Source organism: Vespula pensylvanica, chromosome 8, assembly GCF_014466175.1.
Source record: "Vespula pensylvanica isolate Volc-1 chromosome 8, ASM1446617v1, whole genome shotgun sequence".
Taxonomy (NCBI): Eukaryota; Metazoa; Arthropoda; class Insecta; order Hymenoptera; family Vespidae; genus Vespula; species Vespula pensylvanica.
This window is the reverse complement of record NC_057692.1, coordinates 3,812,254-3,836,926: the sequence shown is the minus strand read 5'-3', so window position 1 is coordinate 3,836,926 and position 24,673 is coordinate 3,812,254. Positions and strand designations below refer to the sequence as shown.

Sequence of the window (24,673 nt, the reverse complement as noted above, 5' to 3'; positions counted from 1 at the left end):
ATTACAATTGGTCGATTATATAAAATTCTAACCAATCAATTTCGAGCGTTACACTATGGATACTTTTCATTCGTTGTCAAATTGTTGATTTTCCTTTTTTAACAAATTGTTGGAAATCGATCAAAGTTGACTCATGCTGTCAATTCTTAAAAATACAAACTAAATATGAAGCATATATTTAGCGTTAAGGTTTGACTAAAATAATTCATATTTTTAATTTTATAACTAGATGCAATTGCATACATGTAATAAATAATTCTAGTTACCATACCGTGAGGGGGTATATTAAAGTACCCCCTAGTACGGACCATTCTTGAATCAGTCGTGTACATTCTGTCATAGGAGGTGTAATTTTATATGAAGAAATTTACGCAAAGAGTATTAGGACGATCTTTGAAATACACGTGGGAAGACTAATGAATAATTAAAGGTTGTGTTATGAAGTATAAGAATATAATTATTTTTTGATTGTGTGACAATTATCCGTAAAATGCAATAATTGATTGTACTTATCTCATTGTAATAAATTATCATTTTAAAGAAAACAATGAAAGTAAATGAAAGTAAAAATTTTTTCTGAGAACAGCATGTGCATACTATTGCATATGACATAAATATTTACTACTTGTGCTTCTCTCTCATAATCAAGTGTGATTATTTTGTAAATAATTCTAATAGAATTGTATTACAAGAAAATTATTAAAATGGCATCTTCTGCAATTGATGATTTATTATCCGGGCCGTTAGTAACATGGGTGAGTATGTTTACAAGATAATTTGATATTTAATAAAAAAGACATGATATATTTTTTGTTTGCACAGTTATCATCTTTATTTTGTAAGCTTTTAATTTTGAATATGCATTTAATTGATCTAAGATACTTTTGTAATAGTTTGCTAGCTGTCTTGAAGATCCTGATGTATTATCTACGTACGAAGATTTAGTAGATGGTATTCTTCTGCATAATGTTTTTTTACAAATGTAAGTTGTTCTAGTTCATAAAGAATTTTTAATTCAATTATATATTAATATATACATATATATATATATAAACATAGGATAAATTATTACAGTGATCCAGAACCTTTGCACGACGAAGTAATCCCACCCGGTGGAAATCCAGTTATTCGTGCAAAAAATTTGCAGATTATAGTTGGAAATATGAAACAGTTTTATGAAGAAGAATTGGGTCATGTACTATTAAGATTACCTGATACGATAAATTTAGGTAAAGAGCCAGAGTTGCATATTGTTGATATGAAGTTGCTTTTATTATTACTTCTCGGATGTGCAGTACAATGTCCCAACAAAGAAAAATTTATAACAAAAATTAAAACTCTTAATGTTGATACTCAACTTGCGATAGTTGAATGTATAAAACAGGTATATATCATTGCAAATTTAATTTGTTTGCTTTGTAATAATTAGTAATTTATATCTAATTAATAATTTCTTTAGGTTACGGACAATCAAGATATAGTAGTTACTCAAGATGCTATGGAAAATGTTAATATGGGTTGTCTTTTCATGCAAATAAAAACTATAGTTCAGGAATTAAATTTGTACAAAGAGGTATGTGTTGATATGTGTTATATTGGTATATTGATTAAAGTAAAATTTGTTTTAATATATCATAAAAATATATTGTTTCTTAATATCAACAGAAATGGGGTAACGTAGCCGCGAATGAAATCTCTGAAAGAAATGACTCGTCTATTAGTGCAGAAGCCGAGGAAATAAATAAAGTTCAACAATCTAATCCAGTTACAAAATCCGAAAGAGAAGATAGTCATCATTATGCCGTTGAGTTAGCCGATTGGAAGTCAAAAGTTAGAAAACAGAGACAAGAGCTGTATGTAGAAATTTTGGCTAGCGTTTCATGAAGATATTTTATTTTCTTTATAATATTTCTATAATGTTTACTTTAGGGAAGAAAAGACAGAAGCTTTGCTTGAATGTAAAGAAGAACTTGAACACAATAAAGCTTTGTTGGTTAAGCTCAAGCAAGAGGTAAAACATATGTCTTTAAGATTTTTTTTTTTAACTTAATAAAAAATACATATTTTTCGTGATTTTATTATTGTAGAACCAGGAATTAATGCATGAAGCACGGACAGCGAAGTCATACAGAGACGAATTAGATGCGGTGATTGAAAGAGCAGAACGCGCTGATCGCTTAGAAATAGAAGTAACACGTTACAGAGAAAAATTGACAGATATTGAATTCTATAAAACTCGTATCGAAGAGTTACGCGAAGATAATAGGTAATTTTTTTTTTATAATATTATATTTCCTACTAAAGTATTATTTTGCAATGTTCATTAAAATGGGAATAATTTCATCAAAATATTTTTTATTGTACATTGCAATTAAAGAGTCTTGATGGAGACACGAGAAATGCTTGAGGAACAATTAAGTTCATCACGAAGAAGAGCAGATAAGGTTCTGGAACTCGAATCTGAGATTATTAAATATAAACAATTACTCAATGACATGGCTTTGGTAAGAATATAAAAATCATTCATTTTATTATTTATTCTGTATATACGAAATAAATAAATTTTTTATTTATTTTTTTAATATTCATTAACATAATTGATAGAAGTAATTTTAAATGTCTCAGGAACGAGCAGCAGATAAAGAAAAATATCAAGAATTGATAGAAGAAAATGCTCAATTACATAGACTAACTAAAGCTGCGGCTAACGAAGCTGCATTAGCTGGATCTATCAGCGATTCGGAAGAACCAGGTAAGATTCGCGTTTTTTTTTGTAAATCGAGATAAGCTGAAAGTAGCTAGTTAATTTCATCTTATACAAAAAATATACTAATAATTCTGAATTAGAAACTCAGCTGGTATAGTTAGCTATATATGCTGCAATACATCAGTTTTATACTATTTGTACAGGTGAAAATAATTGCAACAATATTTTTTATTTTAGCACACACTGATAATAGATTATCAGATCAACTAACTAATAATGCACAAACACGAGCGCTTAAATTAGAATTGGAGAATCGACGACTAGTAACATTAATTGATTCATTGAAGGAAAATTCATTTCATGAAAATTCATCTCGTGTTTTGGAATTAGAGAAGGAAAAGAAAAAACTTACATTAAAAATTGAATCATTGAATGATAATAGTGAACGATTAACACAACAAAATTCAGATCTTGAATTAGTATGTAAACAAGCTTTAGAGGAAAATAAAAAGCTTCAGAATTCTCTTAAAAACCAGCGAGCATCGTTTGAAAAACAACAGCAGGATCTTCAAGTATGTCGTATAAAGGATCCTCTTATTTACATAATAAATAAAAATCAAATATCTTTTTATAGATACAACATGGGAAGATGGTGGAGTTAGAGAAACAATGTGACGTTGTCGTAAAAGAAAAACAACGCGTACAATCTTTACTGGAGAGCGTACAAAGACGTGCAGACGATTTAGAACGTACATTAGAAATAACAAACCAAAAGGTAGAAGAACTTAAAGATATCGAACATAAAATGAACGATATAAAATCTAAATGCACCGATTTAGAGTCAAAAATTGCAGTATTAGAAAAAGAAAAGGATATCGCTCAAAGAGATACACATAGGTTCAAAGAGATAATTGAGGTAAGTAATAGAACAAATTTTAAATCTTATTTGATCTACACCTTAGATCTTGTAGACGATACGTTTTATCATATTTAATTTACAGGAGAAAGATGTAGCTTTGGACAAAGCAACAAATACGATTGAGGTATTAGAAAGAAAAGTTGTACAACTCGAACAGGAAGTTCATAATTCTTTATCACAAATTTTAAGGTATCACTGTTTATTTAATTGGAGAAAAAAAAGAAGAAAAGAAAAAGAAAAAACTAATAATTATTGATTTTTTATTGTAGATTACAAGAAGTCGAAAGATCTAGTAAAGAATTAGATTCAAGAGCTGCAATTGATAGAGAAACATTGGAGACATTGCAATCAAAGTTAGTTGCAGAAAAGTTAAACACGCAACAATTGTATGCAGTTTTAGAAAAACTTGGCCTTAGTGATAATATGTTATCTCTTTCTTTGGATAATATATTGGAAAGGTACTTAGTGAAATATATTTTGGTGATATTTATATAAGAAACTAATCGGTCATTAATTTTTCTTAGAATTGGACAAAATCCAGAGGTAATAAATCATGTTAAAAAATCGATGAAATCAGAGTCTTCTCGTTATCGTTCAGTCATCGAATCAGAATCAACGAATACAGATGAAAACAGTCAATCCGATCTTAATAGTGCCTTACAAAAAACGATAGAATCATTAAAGGTATATTAATTATTATTTTTGTATCATTGGATTGTAGTAGAATCCGTATTTATTACGAACGTAGACATTTTTGCATGGATATTTTGTAATTTTCAGAAAGAACAAGAGCAGTTGCAATCAAAATTAACTGCAACGGAAACAATGTCAGAAAATCTTTTATCAGACAATACAAAGCTTCAAGTATACATAACTACTTTACAATCTCAAAGTACTTCATTAGCCTCGCAACACACAGCATTGCAGCTTGCAAATTCACAGCTTGTTGCTGAGAAGGAAGAAGTAAGTATGCAATGATTCGACCGTTACTCATTGACTTTTATTAATATATAATTATACAATTTTATATTATATTAGCTTTTGAAAGAACGTAGCATGCAGCATCGCGCACACTCGGAATTACTTCACGATCAAGATACGTTACAATCTTTACACGAGCAATTAAACAATGAATATGAGAACCTACTTCATGAGCGTGAAACACTTAAATCTAGTTTGAGAGATGTAAAGAATGAAATGAGAATGTTACGTGAGTCGTGTGAAAGATTGGAATTGAAGAACAAGGCTCTTTTGACTGACAAAGAGACGTTGATTAGCAATGCAAAGAGTTTAAATAATTTAAGAGGAGAACATTCCAAGCTAACGGTATGTTAATCGATTCGTTATTGTCATCTTGGGGAAAAAAGAATAAATAAGTATATTATATAAATAAAATATTGACACATATATATATATATATATATATATATATTGTAATATATGCATATATTATAAAATGTACTATTTATCATTTGTAGGACGACTTCAGGAACTTGTATACAGCGACAGAAAAATTAAAAATAGAATATAGAAATTTACAAGAGGATTATAGAAAAAATAAAATAGAGACGAATAGATTGAGCTTAAAACAAACTGAAATGCAAGGTGAACTTAGTAGTAAAGATGAGAGATGTTCTAATCTAGAATTACAAATAAATAAATTAAATCAAAGATGCGAGGTATGCTTTTATAAATTTTATATTCGACGTACTTATATTTATTATCCTCGTATTTATATTTATTTTCGTAATATTTCATCCTTCTAACTGTTTGTTACGTTTTAGATGTTATTGCATATGAATTCTGGTCTGGATAACGATAGACGTTCTTTAATGGAACATATAACTTTGCTTTTTAGTCAATATCACGAACTTTTGACGCATTCGCTCGAAGATAAAGAACATTATCATATGGAAGAGAAAATGTACACGTAAGTTAATTCGTTCGAACATTTAAATCAATTTTATATCAATTAAAAAGATTTTTATAGTTCATCATTATTTTCTTTTCTTTAATAGGGATAAAGTTAATCATTTATATAGGCAAAAAGAAAAACTGGAAGACAAGATAATGGAACATTATCGAAAATTAGAAAACTGTAGTACAAAAAAGTAAGAGAAAAAGTAATTTTTTTTCTTTTTTTTTTTTTCGAGATCATCGTTCTAATGATTTTTAATTTTTTTTCATAGAAAAGGATTTGCTCTTGGTTTTGTTCGTAAAGTTAAAAAAGCTAGTTCAGAACTTCTAAACAAGGTATTGTAAAGACGTAAAAGCATTAATATAAATTAATTATTTCATTATTCTCTCACAAATAATTCATGACGGAGTACAGAAACGACGGTCTTGGGCAGACGATAGCAAACAATCTGAAGGAAAAACGTACGAATCAGAATCTGGTGGAAATGACTCTGATGCAAGTATTGAAGATCATCGAGTAACAGGTGAAACTCTTTTTAATAGTTCCATAAAAAAAAAAAAAAAAAAAAAAAAAAAAAAAAAAAAAAAAAAAAAAAAAAAGTATTGAAACATGATTATGAAAAATAAGAAATATATTTATAAAATTATATATACATCACAGGATCAATGAATAACAAAAGTTTAGGATCCGAAGCATTTTCACTGGGCCATCCAGGAACTAGAAGAACGGTTTATTATAACGATGATTCACCACCACCTTCTAACACTTTACCGGTAAGATGTTATATATAATTTAAGTATTAATATATAATGTAACGAGATATTAATAGGAGCAAGAGGATGATAGACGCACAGTTCAGTTAGATCAGAATTTAAGGACCGAATCGCAAACAGAAGCACGTCCATTTTTAATATACAACAAAGTATCCGCAGTTATAAACGAATCGAAAAATATTAATAGTGGAACGCCAAAAGATATGGTTCAAGATGAAGGCCTTACAGAAACTCCAACAGATAAGGATCCAAAAACAGGTTGTCCAATTTGGTACGAATATGGATGTGTGTAAATAGAGATCACGCTTGTAACAGTTTTATTCTGTGGACAAATTTTAATTAGATAAGTTAAATCGAGGTTGATTAACACATTTAGAAGTATAATATATAGTGAAGTATTATATGTACTAAAGATTAGATTATGTGATAGTATGTAATTTGTGAATTTTAAGGATTACGTTTGTTTCTATGAATCGAAGTTGATAAGGATACGAATAAGAGTGCTTCCGAGTTCCTAAAATTTTTTAATTGGTTCAAGCAGCTTATAGGGATATTCTATTAATTTAACGACGCTTTAATTCGTTATTAGTTTATTATTGCATTACTTCAATTTTTTCCTCATACAAAATACTTTTTTTCGTATTTGGAGAAGAAAATGCATCTCTCTTTCTTTCTTTTTTTTTATTTTATTTGTTATAATACTATTTAAGAATCCTATTTAGTATAGGGTTCTATGACGAACTGGAAATATTTAAGACTAGACTATATGTATATGTATTTGTACTGATACAAAACTTTTAAGCCTTCATAGACAAAAAAAAAAATACTATTACTATCAGAATGCAAAGAGATATAGTAGAAATTTTATTCTTTCGTATTTCTATACAATGTGAAGATCATCGTACAAACTTGGTGCAAACGAAGACACAAGTATATTCGATCGCAACAATTATTATATTTGCTAACTTTCTGAATCTAAATAGGAACCGATTTTATCTTATTAAAACTTTTTTCTCTTTTATCTTATATCACGTCATGTTAAACTATATTTTTAAATCGATGCATTAAGACCAACGAAAGTTTTAATTAATTAATTTACTCGTATCACATTTTGTCGCATTTACTATAATATTTTTATAATTTACAAGAATATATTTATGTACTTATATATGATAAGTTTTTTTAATACGATTCGTATTAGATACTAGCTTATCTCATCATTTACTTGCCATTAATGTGTTCTCTTTAATTATAAGTTTTTTATATTTTAAATTTATATACGCGCGCATAATGCGATGTAATTTGTAACCGTGTGTTATATAGAAAATCGAATAAAAAAAGAGATAATAAAATTGACGAATCCATTACATTGACCGACGTAATACGACAAAGTAATAATAAAAAACGTTTAAAGTTTCGTACGCAAGGACAGTGATCGAGAGAATACTATAGATTATAGAACATCAATATTTCTTTTATCCCGACCGCAGTCTAATTTGAAAACAAATTTTCTACTCTACGTTAAAACTCTTTGAGATAATACTTTTCATGCATTATGAATTTACATATTTCGTGAAAATTGGAGATGATCTCTTTCCTTAGTTTTTCCTCGGAAATAAACATTTCTTTTTTTACGAAGACGTTTACAGTATCCATGAGAAGATTTTCGCGAGGTATTATCGAATATATTTCACGAATAACTCGAGTCGTTTAACAGACATCCATCGTCAAACGTAAAAAGAAGGACGAAAGAGACAAAAAATAGAACGATGAGAATCGAAGTATACCGCGAAAATTTCAAATCATTCGAAAGTTAACTTCACCTGTCATTCCCGTGAACTCGTACCAAAGACAACAGTTTCAAAGTCCTTTGAAAATTTTCTCGAAACATAAGAGAGTTCGTAGGATAACCTATAAAAATGTTGGTTGCGTGTTGGTGAGAAAGAGGGAGGGGGTGTAAAGAGAAGATTGTACGTTCCTTTGCGCACGAGGGTTGCATAAAATGGGGAGGAAAAACAGAAAGAGAGAGAGAGAGAGAGAGAGAAGGAGAGAGAGAGAGAGAGAGAAGGAGAGAAAGAAGTTTTTAGGAAGACACGGTCTCTCTCGGCCTTTCCACCACTTGTTCTCGACGAGGGGTGACGAGCGGTAGGGGTGGTTTTTTGTGGTTAGCTAGTTGAGGTGCGGGGAGGAGCGTAGATAGGATGGAGTAGTGGAGGATAATACAGATGGGGCTGCACTTTTCTGCGGCGTTGAAAATGGAAAGACGAGGGATGCGCCGGTCGTCGCAGTAGCGACGTCAGTGTGACTGAGAAGGAAATAGAAAAATAGAAAGAAAGAAAGAGAAAGAGAAAAGGAGAGAGAAAGAGGAAGAGAGTGGGGGAGAGAGAGAGAGAGAGAGAGAGAGGGAACAGCATAGTTCGGTAATTCACCGTACGTAGAGTGGTGGGGGGTAACAAAGATACGTAGTGGGGGAAAGGTCGGACGTCGTTGGTGGGGGGCGGCGCAAGGAAGAAGGCACGGATTCGCCCGACGAAACGGCGAACGCACACGGACGACACCGCACGACGAACGCGCGCAATAATAACCTCCGCGCGCGCCATCCTTCGAAACGCTCGTAGTCGCGCGCCTCGCGCAGTCGGCATCGCACTTGCCTCGAGCGGAGCGTGTGTCTTCTTCTCCTTCGTGTCATTGAGTTTGCCGGAACTAAAAAAACGCGACTAAGCTCTTTTGTCATAACCGTTAACGACGACGTCGCAGCACACACGCGAGTTTTGTTTTCTTCACGAAAATCTCAACGAACTTATTTTCCTCTTTTTCTCTCTCTCTCTCTCTCTTTTTCTCTCTGTCTCTGTCTATCTCTCTATTTCTCTTTCTCTTTTCTCTATCTTTTTCCGTCTCTTTCTCATTCATTTCATCTCTCTTAGAAGCCGGCCGGTTGGCCGGCAAGCAGGCGCGTTCGGTGCTACACACGTGGTTCGCGCGCGCGCATGCACGCGACCTTTCGTTTTCGCGAGTACACACGATTCGCGCTAACGGTTTACCCTTTCTCTCTCTCTCTCTTTCTCTCTCTCATACAATCTTTCTCTTTCTACTTTCATCCGTAGAATAAGGATAAGTAACGAGAAGTAGTGCTTTAAGGCGTGTTAAAGATCAAAAAGTTTGAGTCCTCCTCCCTTCCCTCTTCCTCCTTCTCCGAGTAAATACAGAGATTAAAAAGAAGAAAAGGGAAGAATATAAAAAGAAACAAATAATCAGAGAGGAACGTATTGATATTACATATCATCGAATTGCACGAGCGTGGACGAAGACCTTTTACAATTTTGTCTACGTCGTCGTCGTCGTCGTCGTCGGCTGATTGGCTGGCAGGTGGGGGTGTCGTGACGTAGTAACACTCAAATAGAGGAACGTAGAGAAAGGAGTAAGAGAAAGAGGAGGAGAAGGAGAAGGAGAAGGAGAAGGAGGTGGAGGAGGAGGAGGAGGAGGAGGATGGAGGTTCGCGGCGCACCCGCGGAAGAAGCGGGCTCGGCGTCGCGCGGCATCGGGACGCCTTCACCGGTTCCACCTCCGTCATCGTCGTCGTCGTCGACGTCAGCTTCGGCGTCAACGTCAGCGTCAGCTTCGGCGTCGACTTCGGCGTCAGCGTCAGCGTCGGTTTCCGTGACGGTGGCGCCCTTACCGGTTATAGCCGCATCCACGCCGCCAACGAATTGCGCGGCGATGCCCGTCGCCGCGACGCACGGCGTCGCGAGTCCGCCGCAACAGACGCCGCCCGGCGTCATCGCCGCGGCCATCGCCACCGCCGCGGCGGTTCCTAAGATTCTCAGCAGGAATGTCAACGGGACTCGTGAGTAGTAGACATTTTTTTTTTCTTTTTTATTTTTCTTTTCTTTCTTTTTCTTTTTGTCTGTCTGTCCCTCTCTCTCTCTCTCTCTCTCTACGTTTTTTTTTACTCTTCAACCGCGCGCGCGCGCATGCGCGTGTCAAGCTTCTCTCCTATTCTAGCATATTAATGCTTAGAAATATTTACTCTCCTTTTTGTCTCTTCTTTCCCTTTTTTTTTCTTTTTCTTTTTCTTTTTCTTTTTACTTTTTACTTTTCTTTTCTTCCTTTTTTTTTTTTTTCTTAATTTTAACTTCAGGATAACCTAAAAGTTCCTGCTTCTTTTTTTTTCCTGGTTTTCTTTTACTCATGGCACATGTAACTGGAAGAATCGAAAGTGAAACGAAGTTTGAACGAATGAAGATGCTTCTCTTTTGATTCATTTCATTTTTGACAGAGAACCAATCGAATTGTACATATAAACCATGTTACCGATTGCAACGTTTATGAAGAGAATTCATTATTTTATTGGTTAGGTAGGAAACGTCTTTAACCTAGGTATTAACTTGAAGATCCGCTCGTATCCTTGAGAATCTTAATTGGGGCGAACATTTTTATGCAAGCGGGTACGTGAAAGAAAGAAGAAAAAGAAAAGAGAGAAAAAAGCATATCCACTTCCGAATCTTAATTAGATTTGATAAACGTTGCGTGTTCCGTCATTGGCAAACGTACGTTCCATAGAAGGAATTTATATAAACGCGTGCAAGTTATTGACAAAGGTTTCATGATTATATCGGTTAACATTGTTTTTCTCGACGTTGATATGAAAAAAATTCGAACTCGAGAAAAAACATCGGCGACCATCCGGTCTCTCCGTCTCTCTCTCTCTCTCTCTCTCTCTCTCTCTCTCTCTCTCTCTCTCTTTCTCTCTTTCTCTCTCTTTCTTTCTAGTGGAAGTAGATGACTCACGGGGAGATAAAAAAGTCGGTGCTCGTATAAGAAAAAGACGATTTTTCTTCCTCCTTCGACGAAACTATCGCGGAGGAAGCTCGCCTCCGCCGTCTCGGACTTTTTACAATACGAACGACGAGAAGCGATCTTAGCGAGAGCGTTTCTTCATTGGGGGAAGAATTTTCAGCTACCAGGACCACGCGATTTTCTCTTTTTATTTTAAATACATGTATATACATACACATTTATCTCTATAGGTATCCTATTATCTCTATTTACCTATTTATATACACACATAAAGAAGAATTATCAAATGCGTTTGATCGGTCACCTAAATTGTTCCTAATCGATATTTTACCGATATCTAAATATAAACGATAACTAATAATAAATAAATAAATATATATATATATATTATGTAAATATAAAATATATATGCATATATATATATATATATATATATACATAGTTAAAAAAGTTTATAGGTTATATCTTACACCTTCTACATATTATCAATAACTCATTCATTCGTCCTCGACCATCTAATAGATAAATATCTTAAACGAATCAAGCTGCAACGTCCAATATTAGCTCCCGTAAAGAAAAAAGAAAGAAAAGAAAAAATGAAAAAAAAAAAAGAAAGAAGAAAAAGGTGAGTCTCTACCATAGAAGATAGAAAACATTTTAAAAAATTTGATTAACTCCCTCCTCTACCTTCGCACTTACACATTCCCAATACATGTGTCGAGATAGAAAATGATTTTCTTTAACAAAATCTAGTCTAACGGAGAAAGAAAAGATAGAACGGTGGAACAATCGGCGTAATAATATTGTTCGTAAAAGAATAAAAAGAAAGAGAGAGAGAGAGAGAAAGAGAAAGACAAAAAAAAAGAAAAAGAGAAAGAGAAAAAGAGAAAGAAAGAAAGAAAGAAAGAGATAGAGAAGGGAAGCGAAAAATAGAGAAAGAATCGACGAATAGAAAGATATAGATAGATAGATAGATAGATAGATAGATAGATAGATAAATAGAGAAAATAACAGAGAGAGAGAGAGAGAGAAAGAGAGATTCGCAAGAGAAGGATGAGGAAGAAGAGGAAGAGGTAGGAAGAGGGAGGAGAGGAAAGAGGAAAGAGGTAGGAGGAGGAATCGAGGCAACGCTTCGTATATCCCCGCGTGATATACGCGGAATGACTCACCCTCCGGCAAAAAACTTGGAGTCGAGCAAAAACCTCCTTTTTCTTCCGCCGTCAGCGCGCAACTATTGCGAGAGAGGTTTTTGTAGATTTCTTCTTAGGAGGAAGAGGAGAGAGAGGGTGAGGAAGAGGGAGGTGGGTTGCAGAGGGAGGCAGGGAGAGAAGGATGGAACGAGAGGGAGAGGATAGGAGGGAGGGATGGAGGGAGGGAAGGAACGGCGACGTGGCCGTATAAGAAGCGGCTAGAGGACCGGAGCGGAGCCTTCCACCGTGGCGAAGCACCGCGTCGTCGTCGCAAAAAACGAGCTATCTCGCGGTTTTCTACGATGGTTTCTCCGAAAGTCGAAATTACGAGAGAGGATAACGTGCTGGAGAGTCTGCCCTCCTCCCTGGCCTGGACGGTGTATCTCCTTTCTTTCCTTTTCTTTTCTGTTCTTTTCTTTTTTCTTTTTTTTTCTCCTATCTCTCTCTTCTCTTCTCTCTATCTATCTCTATCTATCTATCTATCTTTTTCTTTCTTTCTTTCTTTCTTTCTTTCTTTCTTTCTCTTTCTTTTTTATCTTTCGGCTCGTTCATTGGTTCTTTTTTCTTTTTCTTTTTCTTTTTCTTTTTCTTTCTCTTTCTCTTTCTGTCTCTCTTTTCTTTTTTTCTTTTTTTTTTTTTCGTTCTCTTCCTCCTTCTGGACCAGTCTCGAGGAACACGTTAACGCGTGGAAATATCGATTATATCTACGACATAGGATAGAACTTAGGACTAGAATTCTTTCTTTCTTTCGTTTTCTTTTTTTCCTTTCTTTCTTTTTGTTTTTGCTACTTCTCCGTGTCTCTCTGTATTTTTCTTTTTCTTTTCCTTTTTTGTTTTTCGTTTTTTGTTCTACCTTTTTGTTACGAAAGATCGCTAGAAGAAACGTTTTAATGTTCGTTTCGACACGTGCGATTGCGATAGAAGTAATATTCTTATATTCTTTGTGATTATTAAAAAGAGAGAGAAAGACAGAAAGAGGGAGAGAGAGAGAGAGAGAAGAAAAAAGAGATAAAAAAAAAAAGAGGAAAGAAGAAAAACGCTAGGTGATCTTTGATCGACGAGACGAGAGAGAAAGAAAAATTATTCGTTGGTAAAGGTGCGCAGCTGCTTTGTAGTATTATCACGACGAGCTCTTTCATCTAGGACGTTTCTATGTACATTGCTCGCTCTTGCTCTGGACGCTTGCGTTTGGTCGAATCAAAGGGCTCGTCCTTTCATCTATCTATCTCTCTTTCTGTCTCTCTCTTTTTTCTCTTTCTCTTACTCTCTTTCTCTTTTCTTCTTTTTTCAACGTAATCTGAATACAATCGAGAAATCGTCCTGTGGGTGGTTGCCTTCGAATAGCTCACTAATTCGTATGGTTCACATATCGTGAAAGATGATCACCCTTACGAAAATCCTTTTCAGGATTTCTATTCTCGTTTATGAATCTTCACATAAACGTATTTCTTCGGAGGTTACTTTCATTTTACCTTTCATATTTTTATTTGCTTTTTAACCGCTATTTATCTACATCGTACGAAATATCCATTTTATAATTATACGTCATTACGTTGTTATTGAATTATTATTTTTATATTGCTTAGTAATATTTCCTTATTGACCATTTATCTATGCCATTATCATTTCTATTCTAATTCTGTTAATTTATATATGTATCATATATTTGTTATTTGACTATCTATATGTAATTTAGACGTTATTTAACTATTTCCTTTGCTCTTAATTGAATATTTATTGTTAATATATCTATTTGAATAACTAACTCTAAATACAATTTATCTTATTACTTATATACTATTCATTTCTATCACTCATTTATATTTGTTTACTGAATGCATATCTCTAAAAATTACTTATCAACTAATAATAATCGTGTATTTATAATTACACCTTTTATTCCATTATTTATACATACATGCAAATGCATTATTATTTAAATATTATTTATATAAAATATACTATATCTATGGATACAAGAAAAGCAAGAGAGAGACAGTCTAACATTTGTATTATTACTATCATATATTATTAGAATACCGAATTGAATATAACTTAAATTAAATAATTTCGTTCGCACGAGAACGCGAATAGATGGTGCGACGTGTTCCCACAGAAAAAAAAATGAAGAGAGAAAGGAATGAGATAGACAACGAGAGCCATGCGCGAATAAATTAAAAGCTCGTCGAGTTACCACCACTACCTTTACGTTTTCCCTTTCGTGCTTTTACTTCCGTTCTTGTTGAAAAGAAGAAGAAGAAAAAAAAACAAAAAAGAAAGGGAGAGAAGAAGTAGAAGACGTGGAAGAAAAACGAAAGAAGTAAGAGGGGGATGCTCGTTCTATTTTCTCACTTTTTTTCTTCTTTCTATTTTTTCTCCCCTCTTTTCCTCCTCCTCCTTTTCGTTTCCCACCCTTTACTCACATGGTCTTTTTTTTTGTTCTAATGTAAGCGATAATCCCTTGGCGCGATGCAAACGCGAATGCTGCTCTAGTCTTCGAATTTTGCCGTGCGTGGTACTTCACGGCTACCTGCGCTGGACTTTTTCGAAAGGGTCCATCGGATAGATCGACAAGCCTCTTTTTTTTTCACCCTCTTTCTTTCTCTCTCTCTCTCTCTCTCTCTCTTTCTCTCTTTCTCTTTCTCTGTCACTCTTACATGTGTCCTATATCTACGTGCACGCATATCGTTAACGTCACGTTCGGGAGAAAGAAAGAAAGAAAAAAAAGTCGGAAGGAAACCCTTTCGTAAGAAAAAAACAAAAGGGTTCGCTAGTGCACACATGTACACACATATGCATACACACATTTACATATAGATATACGCGTATACACGATATACTCTTTTTCTCTCCCATACTAATTCCGTCTTTTTTTTTTCTTTTTTTTTTATTAATGGGAGATTCTAATATACGTATGTAAGAGTTCGTTCACCTAAATGAGATAGATGAAGAAAAGTCGGGTAGGAAGGGACAGGTGGGCGTAATACTCACGTGAGAGAGAGAGAGAGAGAGAGAGAGAGAGAGAGAGAGAGAGAGAGAGAGAGAGAGAGAGAGACGACCCAAGGAGGGACGGTGGATCCTTTCGTTAAAAAAATGACCCTCGCATTCGCGGGACCTTAACCCTTACGTATGCTACTGATGTAGGAAAAAAGTTGAAGCCTCTCTCTCTCTCTCTCTCTCTCCCTCTCTCCTTCTTTCTTTCTTTAGGGTAGGAGTAAAAAAAATTGATTTATTCCTCGAGACACTTGTGGGAAAGGACTTTTTTCGAGACTCTCAATGAAGCCTCGTTAGGCTTATCTTAGTCTCGGTCTCGCGCCGATAAAAATTCAACGTGATCAGAAAGAAATAAAAGAGAACGGGGAGAGATAGAGATAGAGAGAGAAGAAAAGAAAATCCACAAGGAGCCGAAGATCATCGGTATGCGTCGCGTATCAACGATTTGCTGATGAGAAAGAGAACGAGAAAGAGAGATAGATAGATAGAGAAAGAGAGAGAGAGAGAGAGAGAGAAAGAGATTCCAACTTGTATTTGTTTATTCGATCTCGTCAGGCAGTCGCACGACTTTTTCTTCAAATATGTTTTCGCCAGTCGGCGGCTATCCTTAAATCGACCTCCGAACTCCTTTATTTTCCGTTCCCCGGACAGAGGCAGACTTCATTTCTTCAACTACTACTCTCTCTCTCGCTTATTACGATCCAAGCTCGTGCTATTTGCACGAGGAAAGACCGAAAGGCGACTCGGATAACTCGTTTTTCTTACGAGTCACCTCCTCGCTATCCCTCTCTTCCTCTCCTCTTCCCTACTCTTCTCTCCACCCCCTCCTCCTTCTCTCCTCTCCTTTTCGTCTCGTTTTCGGTTCGTGTTCTTGCTTCTCCTTTCGACGAATTCGCCTTTGATACGTCGACGACGACGACGACGACGAAGACGAGGACGAGAACGAGGACGAGGAACGAGCCTCGTTATCCTACGTGACGTACGCAGGATATGATCGAACTTTGCGTTCAATTAACAAGCATTCTTTTGCTCACTTTTCTTTCATTATTATTTTCTTTTAGTCTTTTATTATTGTTCTAAAGTTTCTTTTAATATATACCTAGCAAACGTGTATGTAAGGTAGGTAGTACTTACCTTTACCTGATATTTTTTGTTTCGAAGATAGCTTAGTTATTTATTAAAGAGTTTTTGTCATATATTCCTTCAATATGCTATTATTATTTTTAGGAATGCAAGTTTTTTTTTCATCTTTCTTTCTTTCTTTTTTTTTTTTACTTTTTTTTTTTTTACTTTTTTTTTTCTTGGTACTGGTATGATCGACAATCTTTCGTAATTGTTGCAATGAATTTATTTATAAATATTTTCGGTGTAGGAATAAATGTGAGGTGTCTATTCTTTATCTATTTATTATTTATTGCTTCTTACCATGGTTGTTATATTTGAAAAAATATAAAGTAATAATCACGTTTCGCTTCATAGAAATTAACATATCTATATATTTATATTAATATCTTGTTTAAGATTGAATTGATATGAACATATTTTTCAAATATCTTAATGATGCAAATGAGTCAATTTTTATATAATCAAATGTAATCATGGGTGTGGTTATTTAAGTGTAAAAACAATACGAGAAATATTATAATCGACAAAGTGTTGCGATTGGAAATGTATTACGCGATAAAATTTTTATTATCTAACTACAGTTTTCAAACTATCAAGAAGAAAAATTTTCAGAAGAATTACACTGTAATTTTTAAATCGTGCTATTGAGAAATTTTTAAAAATAGGAACTTTAGATCCAACGTAGAAAATAGAAGATATTATTAACTGTCTCGTTCAAAATAGAACGTATTACTCTATTACTCTATTACATGTCTACATATATATGTATACCCATTGTCTAACTCGTCGATTTGCGATTCCAACGGATCGACATTTTTTTCTTACGATGGCGGAACACGTTTTCCCATAGAGACGTTCCGACCATTTTCTATCGTTAGTACGAAACGAGGAGGGGACAGGTATCCAAAAAAAAAGGTAGAGTGGGGTGGTTCGAGGGGGTACAGAAAAGGTAGGGGTAGGATTTTGGTGGAGGGGTAACCGGATGGGCCGTACCCCTGAGAATTGTGGCACAGGGTAAGGACCAATCTCGATGAACGAGCAATTTTCAATGGAAGACGACATTTTTCGTTATTTTTTGACGGGTCTGAACGTTTCGACGGGTATTAAATTTCTATAAATTTACATAACAATTAAATTAATAATTACGATGGTAACTCATAAAAAAATAAAGTCTAGATTAAGTAGGTTTTTAGATTCTCTTAGAAAAGAACATTTCGCCGAGCTCATTAATGAAGATGACAATTTCAAGCAATTAGATAGATATTTTAACTAAGTATAGATACTTTAACTAAAGCCTGAGCATTAATTTTCATACGTCGATTACGATAAAATTTACTGATTACGTTTTCGCGTTTATTAAAGCGATATATCAAATTGAAAATTAGTATCGAACGGATAATACCATTACCTATCTACTAAACCGTATTAACGGAGTGCCAGAGAAAAATTTCTCCTACAATTCGGTAAACTCGTTCTCCACTAGAAGAGGTGTTTTTTCTTTTCTTTTTTCTCTTTCTCTTTTTCTTTCTTTTTTTTTTCGGAACGGAGGGTGAAGAAGAGAGTACCGAGAACGATGGGCGCTCGATCGGAGGGCTGCAGAATATGGGTGGTAGCGGTGGAGTTCTAGTGGTGGTGATGGTGGTGGTGGTGATAGTAGTAGTAGTAGTGGTGGTGGTGATGGTGGTGGTGGTGGTGGTGGTGGTGGTGGTGGTGGTGGTGGTGGTGGTGGTGGCGGTGGTGGCGGTGGAGAGAAGAGAAGCAGTGAGATAAAAAACAGCGCTGACCGTGGTGGTGAAGAGAGAGAGCGAGAGAGAGTGAGAGCGAGAGAGAGAGAGAGAGGGAGAGAGAGAGGGATGGACGAGAAGAAGAAGAGGGAGGAGAAAGAGGATAGAAAGAGTAGGAGGATGAGGATGAGGATGAGGATGAGGATGAGGAGGAAGAGGGAGGAAGAGGAGGAGGGCCGCGGTGGGAGCGGCGACTCAGTCCATCTGCCCGGTGTTTTGTCCGGACGGTGGGAGAGGTAGGGTGGCAAAAACTCACCTAACCCTTCCTTGATTACAATGCCGGCAAAAAGCGAAATACTAACCGCCGTCGCTTGCCGTTGCCGTTGCCGTTGCCGGCGTCGTCGTCGTCGTCGTCATCGTCGTCGACGTCGTCGTCGTCGTCGTCGTCGTCGTCGTCGTCGTTGTCGACGTCGTCGTCGTAATGGTGGTCGTTTTCGTCGTCATCGTCGTCGTCATCGTCGTCGTCGTCGTCGTCGTCATCATTATCATCGTCGACGTCGTCGACGCTGTGCTGTGCGAACGCAAGAGAACGGCCGCTCCTAAGAAACTAGACCCGTTTTTGTCTGGTAGCCGAAGGAGAGCGCGAGCCAGAGTGAGCGGGCACTCTCGGACAAAGAACTCCTATACGCCACCCTTCGCATTTCTCTATCCGTCTTTCTCTTTCTCTTAAATAGCTTACCCAAAGGGATACTTCTACGTAATAGCAGATACCACCACCGATGATAATCTTATCTAACTTCAAAGCCATCCCCGACGACGATATCCGTCTGATTTTTATCGAACGTATATATATTTAGATAGGTAATAAGAGCAGAAAGAAGAGACAGAAAGAGAGAGATAGAGAGAGAGAAAGAAAGAGAGACAAAATTGAAACGTATTTATATATATACATGAGAAAGAGATAGAGAGTTGATATGTACTTTTATATATATATATATATATATATATATATATATATATATAAACGTATAAGAAAGAGAGAGAAAGATCGGCGTCGCATTCGAAATTCCAAAGCCGCACGCCAGGAGATCCGAGCGTTTGCTTTCGAAAGAAACGATCCTCTTCTTCTTCTTCTTCTCGAAAAGCGGTCTCGCGAGCGCGTATCGTTCCCAGGGAGGCCAACGGAGGGATCGGCTTTTTCTCGAAGCCTCGTCGGAGGCAGTGCGTGCCTCGCGCGAGCGTTACCGACGACGCTCCTTTATACCTGTCTTTCTCTCTCTTTCTCTCTTTCTCTTTGTACCTATGAGAAGAAGAAGAAGAAGAGATGGGAAGAGGGGAGTATCGCGCGCGCGCCTTCTCAAACGACAAAAACGCGGCCACCCTGTGCCAAAAAAGTCGTTATGTAAATGCGATGCCCAGGCCTAGCCGGCGACTCTCTTCCTCTCGACGCCCTCTCTGCGCCCTCAGAGAGGAGTACCCTACGAGAAAGAACCTTTTTGAAATACCCGCGATTATCTAGCTATCTAACTTAACTACCAAGTCTTTCACGGTATGTTTATACATAGGTATATATGTATACATATATAGTAGTTAGGTATGTGAACCATGTGACTCGTTACTTTTCAATGTTTTTTTTTTTCTCATAATTAGCGAATATGTGGAGAGAAAATAATTTTTTTAGGATGTGTGTGTGCGTGCGTCTGTGTGTAATAACTATTTATGTAATACATGAGATTTATTACTATACAGTGTCCTTAATAATTAACGAGTATGCGAATGAAAAGTAATTTTTTGGATAGGTTTACCTACTTATATGTTGCTACCACGTGTACCATATGACTCGTTACTATTCAATGTTTTTGATAATTAATGAGTATTTTCTTTTTTTTTTTTTTTTTTTTTTGATAATTACTTAATTTTTTTGGTAACATATGTGCGTGTTTGCGAATGTGTTCGAAGGGTGGTTTTCTTTTAATTTTTAGGAATATTTGTATTGCTTTCTTTCGTTTTTCTTTTCTTTTTTTTTTTTTGTATTTGAGATATCGAAAAAAGAAATATGAAATGAAGAGTTATACATGGAGATTGATTTAAAAAAAATATATATATATATAGTAGAAGAGTCATAGAATTTATCGTGCAATGGTTAACAAAAAAAGAAAGGAAGATAGAAAGAAAAAGAAATAAAGTAAAGATATTTGAAAGGATAAAGTCAAGTGGGTGACTCGTTTGAAATGTATCGACGATTTGTCCAATTTGTGGTTGATCGAACGAGGAACACACTTTTATCGGATAATAAATAATACATAAGACGGTCCTCTACGAGTAGCATTACATAATCTCGTAGAGGAGACCTTCCTTTACGAAGAATAAGGAGAAGAAAAAGGAAAGGGTTAACCGTTTCCAATAGCTATGTCAGTTCAGTCTCGACATCGTATCTTTGTTCTTATTTATCATGGCTCACCTTACCGGTTAATATATATTTCTTATTAAAACTATAATTGTTAAATTATTAATTTTAAAGGAACTAATTTCTCCTCGAATTCGTCCCAAATACTTTCCAAATATTTATTAATTTAATAAACACAATTCTATTATAAAATCGACGGAAATCATTACGGAAGATGATCGTTAATTGAATTACTAAATTAAATAAGTGCGATTATAATTATGAATTTTTATTCAAAATAATCCCACTCTCTTATTTGTAATCCAATGCAATCAATACGATATGCAATATTTTACAATAATATATCTTTCGTTCGGGAATATTTACACGAACAGTGATACGTGAAAAGAGTTAAGCAAAAAAAAAAAAAAAAAGAATTATTAGTAATAATAATTTCCAACTAGTTCCGACAAACCATCGAGAAAAGAAACCTGTCCAGTAAAAATAATTAGAAATGATAAACAGTAAGAAAAACAAAAAAATAATAAATATCCAAGATTAGTCTTAGAGGGTTAACGAGGATTGCACCCCTGCTCGGTATAGTTCTCTCTCTCTCTCTCTCTCTCTCTCTCTTGTCCAGTCAGTCGAAGTAATGCGGTGCAGTACGGTGCGGTGCAATGCAGTGCGGTGCAGTGCGGTGCGGTGCGTTCGCGCGTCAGAAAAATCTCGCGGAACGAGTCACCCCGCGCGCACCAATGCCTGTGAACTCGCTGTCTCTCTCTCTCTCTCTCTCTCTCTCTTTCTTTCCCTCCCTCTCTCCCTCTCCCTCTTTCTTTCTTTCTTTCTCCCTTACTCGCTTGCCTAGGTCCCAACGACGTATAAGCGTGAGACCGGCGGGCCCGGCCTCTCGTAATAAGACCGTCGGCCAGTTTTTTCGGGTCTCCCCTTTGCTTCCCCTCTCGTCCCGTACCCCTCTTCGGGCCCCTTACGCTTGCTCCCGGTATTAATTTATACGCCGTACGTGTGTGCACGCGGCTTTTTCTCGCGATTCCACGAAATTTGCAAGAAACTAGTCCCGAGTCCCGAAGAACCAACGATCGGGGGAATCTTCGATCTTCTTTCGGCTCGAGATCGTACGATCTCTTCTGTACTGATTTAATATCATCTTTTTCTTCTCTACTTTTTGTCTACTTCTTCTTCTTTTTATTCATCTCCTTTTTCTTCTTGTTCTTCTTTTTCTTCTTATTTACAATTCCTTCGTGGAATATTAATTGTCTTGATTAATCACGTGATCACAGGTTAATTAAAAGAACACGTGACCGTTAAACCCAAGGGACACCTTATCGAGCAAGGATTCTTTCCCTTTTTCTTTTTCTTTTTCTTTTCCTTTTTATTATTCCTTATCGATCATCTCGTATTTTCAGTCGTACAAACGTCAGTGCCGCAAAACGAAGCAGAATTGCAGTTGTACCGAGTGATGCAGCGGGCTTCGTTACTCGGCTATTACGATACTCTATTGGAAATGGGTAGGTAGGAGAGAGTTAATACATCGTAGGAGGGGATACAATTTTTTTCGCTATCGATAAGTGTTTTTATTGTCGTAATGTAATAGGAGGGGATGATGTGCAACAATTGTGCGATGCCGGTGAGGAAGAGTTTCTTGAAATTATGGCATTGGTCGGCATGGCCAGCAAACCTCTTCATGTACGAAGACTTCAGAAGGCTCTTCAGGAGTGGCTCACCAATCCCTGTAAAGTATCGTCTCTTTCTTTATCTGTCTTTTCTTTTTTCTCTTCTCTCTTCTCTTTTCTTTTCCTCTGTATTTTTTTTTTTTTTTCATTTCTCAGGACTATATACTATATACTAAAATAAATTTATTTATTTCTTATTGCAATAGCAAGAAATTTGAATTGTTATTATCAGAATCGTTCGTGTTTTAGCGCTCTTCCAAACGCCAGTCGTACCAACAAGTGGGACCTGTAAAAATCCAGCACCGGTCGTTGGTTTCCCTTGTGCCAGTCCTCGAGCACAAGTGCAAGTTTCACAAGTGCCACAAGTACCGCAAGTCGCTGTTTTCTCAACGACAGCATCGACCACGGTTACGACTACGTCTACGATGCTTCCTTGTCGAAGCGTTAGTCCTATCGTTTCGGTGACGAGCGTAGCTGCATCGGCTGGTTCTACGACTTATAGACAAACTCCGAGTCCTGGTTCCTCTGTAGTACCAGTCGCAGCATCCTACGTGCCACCAACTTCTCACAGTCCTGGTGTACTTCAAGTTGGCACCTGCGAGTCCTCTTGTGGTAGTGGAACTACACCCAGTCCGAGTGGTACCGGTGCTCCTGCTAGTCCCACTCAACTCACCCCTACGCTACTTCATTCACAAATACAACGGCTTGCCGAAGCTGCTGAAAGACTTGCTGCTACGATCAGACCGGTCGATCCTAAGCCTCATAACGTCAAAAAGAAATTTTGTAAAAATCTCGAAGTGAGTATATTTTGTTGAGACAGATAGTTCCTTTTATTTTTAGGATCTTTCTTTTTTTTTTCTTTTTTTTTTTTTGATCAAATGTCAAATAACGATTATGTATCAATTATTTAATAATTACATTATATTCGACCTTGCCAGCTGGTCATGGCCATGCCCGACAATGATCCCCGAAGAATGGAAGAGATTAGAAAGTATGCCGCAATTTACGGTAGGTTCGACTGTAAAAGAAAACCAGAGAAACCGCTGACGCTCCACGAGATCTGTGTAAACGAGGCCGCTGCACAGATATGTAGGTTTGTCCCGGCTCTTCTGACCAGGAGGGATGAACTATTTCCATTAGCACGTCGAGTCGTTCGGGATTCTGGCTATCATTATGTCAAAAGTCAATAGTAAGTTTCAATAATAATTAAGAGATCCATTAAAAATCTTCAGTTCTTTTCTTTTCCTTTTTCTTTTTTTTTTTTTTTACCAATTTAAGAATACAAATAAATATCGCAGAAATGTTAGTTCAAGATTCTTAATAGAAATTTTGAGTTGATATATTCAAAATTATATTTATTAAATAAAATTCAGAATAAACATCGAAAAATAATCTCGTGTTCTCTTGTTAAAAAGATTCTACTCTCTTCGTTCATTTTTTACCTTGACTGTTTTTGTTACAGTTTGTCAATGTCCTCGTCAAGGCAACGAGAAAACGGTGAGGAGAACGAGCTCGAGCGAGGAAAACGAAGAAAGCTCGAACTCGAGGGTGAGGCCGAGGACGCGATGCAGGTTAGCTCGGCCCATCCAAAAAAATAAATCATGCTAATCTTTCCTGGCTGACCTGCCACGTTCGCATGGTCGCGCGTTAACTACTACTAACCGTACATTCAGCACGTATACCCAACACGCACACGCAGCACCCACTACTCCTCGTCTCGCGCCATTTAACCATCCTGCTTTCGCTAACGCGAGATACGGATGGAAAAGGTCAAGTATATATGTAGTCGTTGCGAAGCATGTGTGCATGTAAATTAGCATGTCCTTTGATATCTGCACGCTTTCGATGCTTTCGCACTTCTTCCTTTACAATCGAACTTACTAATTTCTTTTTTTACTCCTCCTTCTTTTTTTTTTTTTTTCTTTTCTCAAACGAAAGTCGTTGTAAACGTTTTAAATGTTGTAACTATATAGTTTGGTCTAACGTTTTATAAAATTGCAAAGTTAGTTGATACTTTGTTTTTAAAGAAAAGAAAGAATTATGTCCGTTCTTCCTCTTCTTTTTTTCTTTTCTTTTCTTTTTTTTTTTTTTTTTCATTGCCGCCGTCGAAAGTGGCGCAACTTACGCCATTTTGTAGCGCCAATATCTTTTTCTTTTTTGACTTTACATTTTTTTTTTTCTTTTCTTTCTTTTTTTTCAATACGACTCTATATACTTAGGTTCGTATTAAAAATTCATTCTGATATTATCTTTGATTTTTAATCTTGATGAAACAAATGACACCGATCGTTCAAAAACTCGGTTTCATAACTTATTGACAAGTATTACTTCGAAAAGGATTGATTTGATTTATACTAATAATAAAGCTTTTGACACAATTAATGATTGGTGCTGGTTTTAGTTCTCTCTCTCTCTCTCTCTCTCTCTCTCTCTCTCTCTCTCTCTCTCT

At 36.0% G+C, this 24,673-nt stretch overlaps 2 protein-coding genes and 1 long non-coding RNA gene across 8 annotated transcripts in view; 2 read left to right on the top strand and 1 right to left on the bottom strand.

Moving 5' to 3' along the window:
* The first annotated feature begins 120 nt into the window (after positions 1-120).
* On the top strand, positions 121-6,610 carry LOC122631131 (protein Daple). Of its 2 annotated transcripts, XM_043816428.1 has the most exons (23): positions 122-755; positions 894-982; positions 1,075-1,384; positions 1,460-1,573; positions 1,666-1,853; positions 1,930-2,011; positions 2,088-2,266; positions 2,378-2,504; positions 2,626-2,752; positions 2,945-3,279; positions 3,342-3,623; positions 3,709-3,815; positions 3,896-4,084; positions 4,151-4,310; positions 4,407-4,589; positions 4,665-4,952; positions 5,105-5,305; positions 5,411-5,556; positions 5,645-5,737; positions 5,816-5,879; positions 5,959-6,067; positions 6,205-6,317; positions 6,374-6,610. In XM_043816428.1, exons 1-23 carry the CDS (start codon positions 705-707, stop codon positions 6,608-6,610), a joined length of 3,774 nt encoding a protein of 1,257 aa, XP_043672363.1. In that variant the 5' UTR covers positions 122-704. The 2 variants fall into 2 exon arrangements, with proteins under 2 accessions (XP_043672364.1, XP_043672363.1); XM_043816429.1 differs by lacking the exon at positions 6,374-6,610 and having other exon boundaries at positions 121-755; positions 5,959-6,092; positions 6,134-6,262.
* Positions 6,158-8,685, bottom strand: LOC122631142. The gene is made up of 2 exons (XR_006327631.1): positions 8,141-8,685; positions 6,158-6,639 (listed from the first exon to the last, which is right to left on the bottom strand). It is a non-coding gene; the product is annotated as an uncharacterized LOC122631142 (long non-coding RNA).
* A 52-nt stretch (positions 8,686-8,737) lies between these two features.
* The window catches only part of LOC122631136 (NGFI-A-binding protein homolog), an 18,233-nt gene continuing 2,297 nt past the window's right edge, over positions 8,738-24,673 (top strand). For 2 of the 5 annotated variants that reach the window (XR_006327628.1, XR_006327627.1), the window contains exons 1-6: positions 8,738-10,161; positions 21,958-22,059; positions 22,146-22,283; positions 22,474-23,021; positions 23,163-23,413; positions 23,687-23,795. Coding sequence is in view for 3 of the 5 variants with exons in the window: in XM_043816448.1 (XP_043672383.1) it covers positions 9,804-10,161; positions 21,958-22,059; positions 22,146-22,283; positions 22,474-23,021; positions 23,163-23,413; positions 23,687-23,795 (1,506 nt within the window). In the remaining 2 variants the exon portion in view is untranslated. Of the gene's footprint in view, positions 10,162-18,681; positions 19,009-21,957; positions 22,060-22,145; positions 22,284-22,473; positions 23,022-23,162; positions 23,414-23,686; positions 23,796-24,673 lie in introns of those variants that run through there. The other 3 variants (XM_043816448.1, XM_043816449.1, XM_043816451.1) reach the window with 3 other exon arrangements.

Coding starts and splice junctions, on each gene's coding strand:
- LOC122631131 (XM_043816428.1), top strand. CDS start 705: ATGGCATCTTCTGCAATTGATGATTTATTATCCGGGCCGTTAGTAACA. Junction 756..893: donor CCGGGCCGTTAGTAACATGG/GTGAGTATGTTT, acceptor CTTTTGTAATAG/TTTGCTAGCTGTCTTGAAGA. Junction 2,505..2,625: donor TACTCAATGACATGGCTTTG/GTAAGAATATAA, acceptor TAAATGTCTCAG/GAACGAGCAGCAGATAAAGA.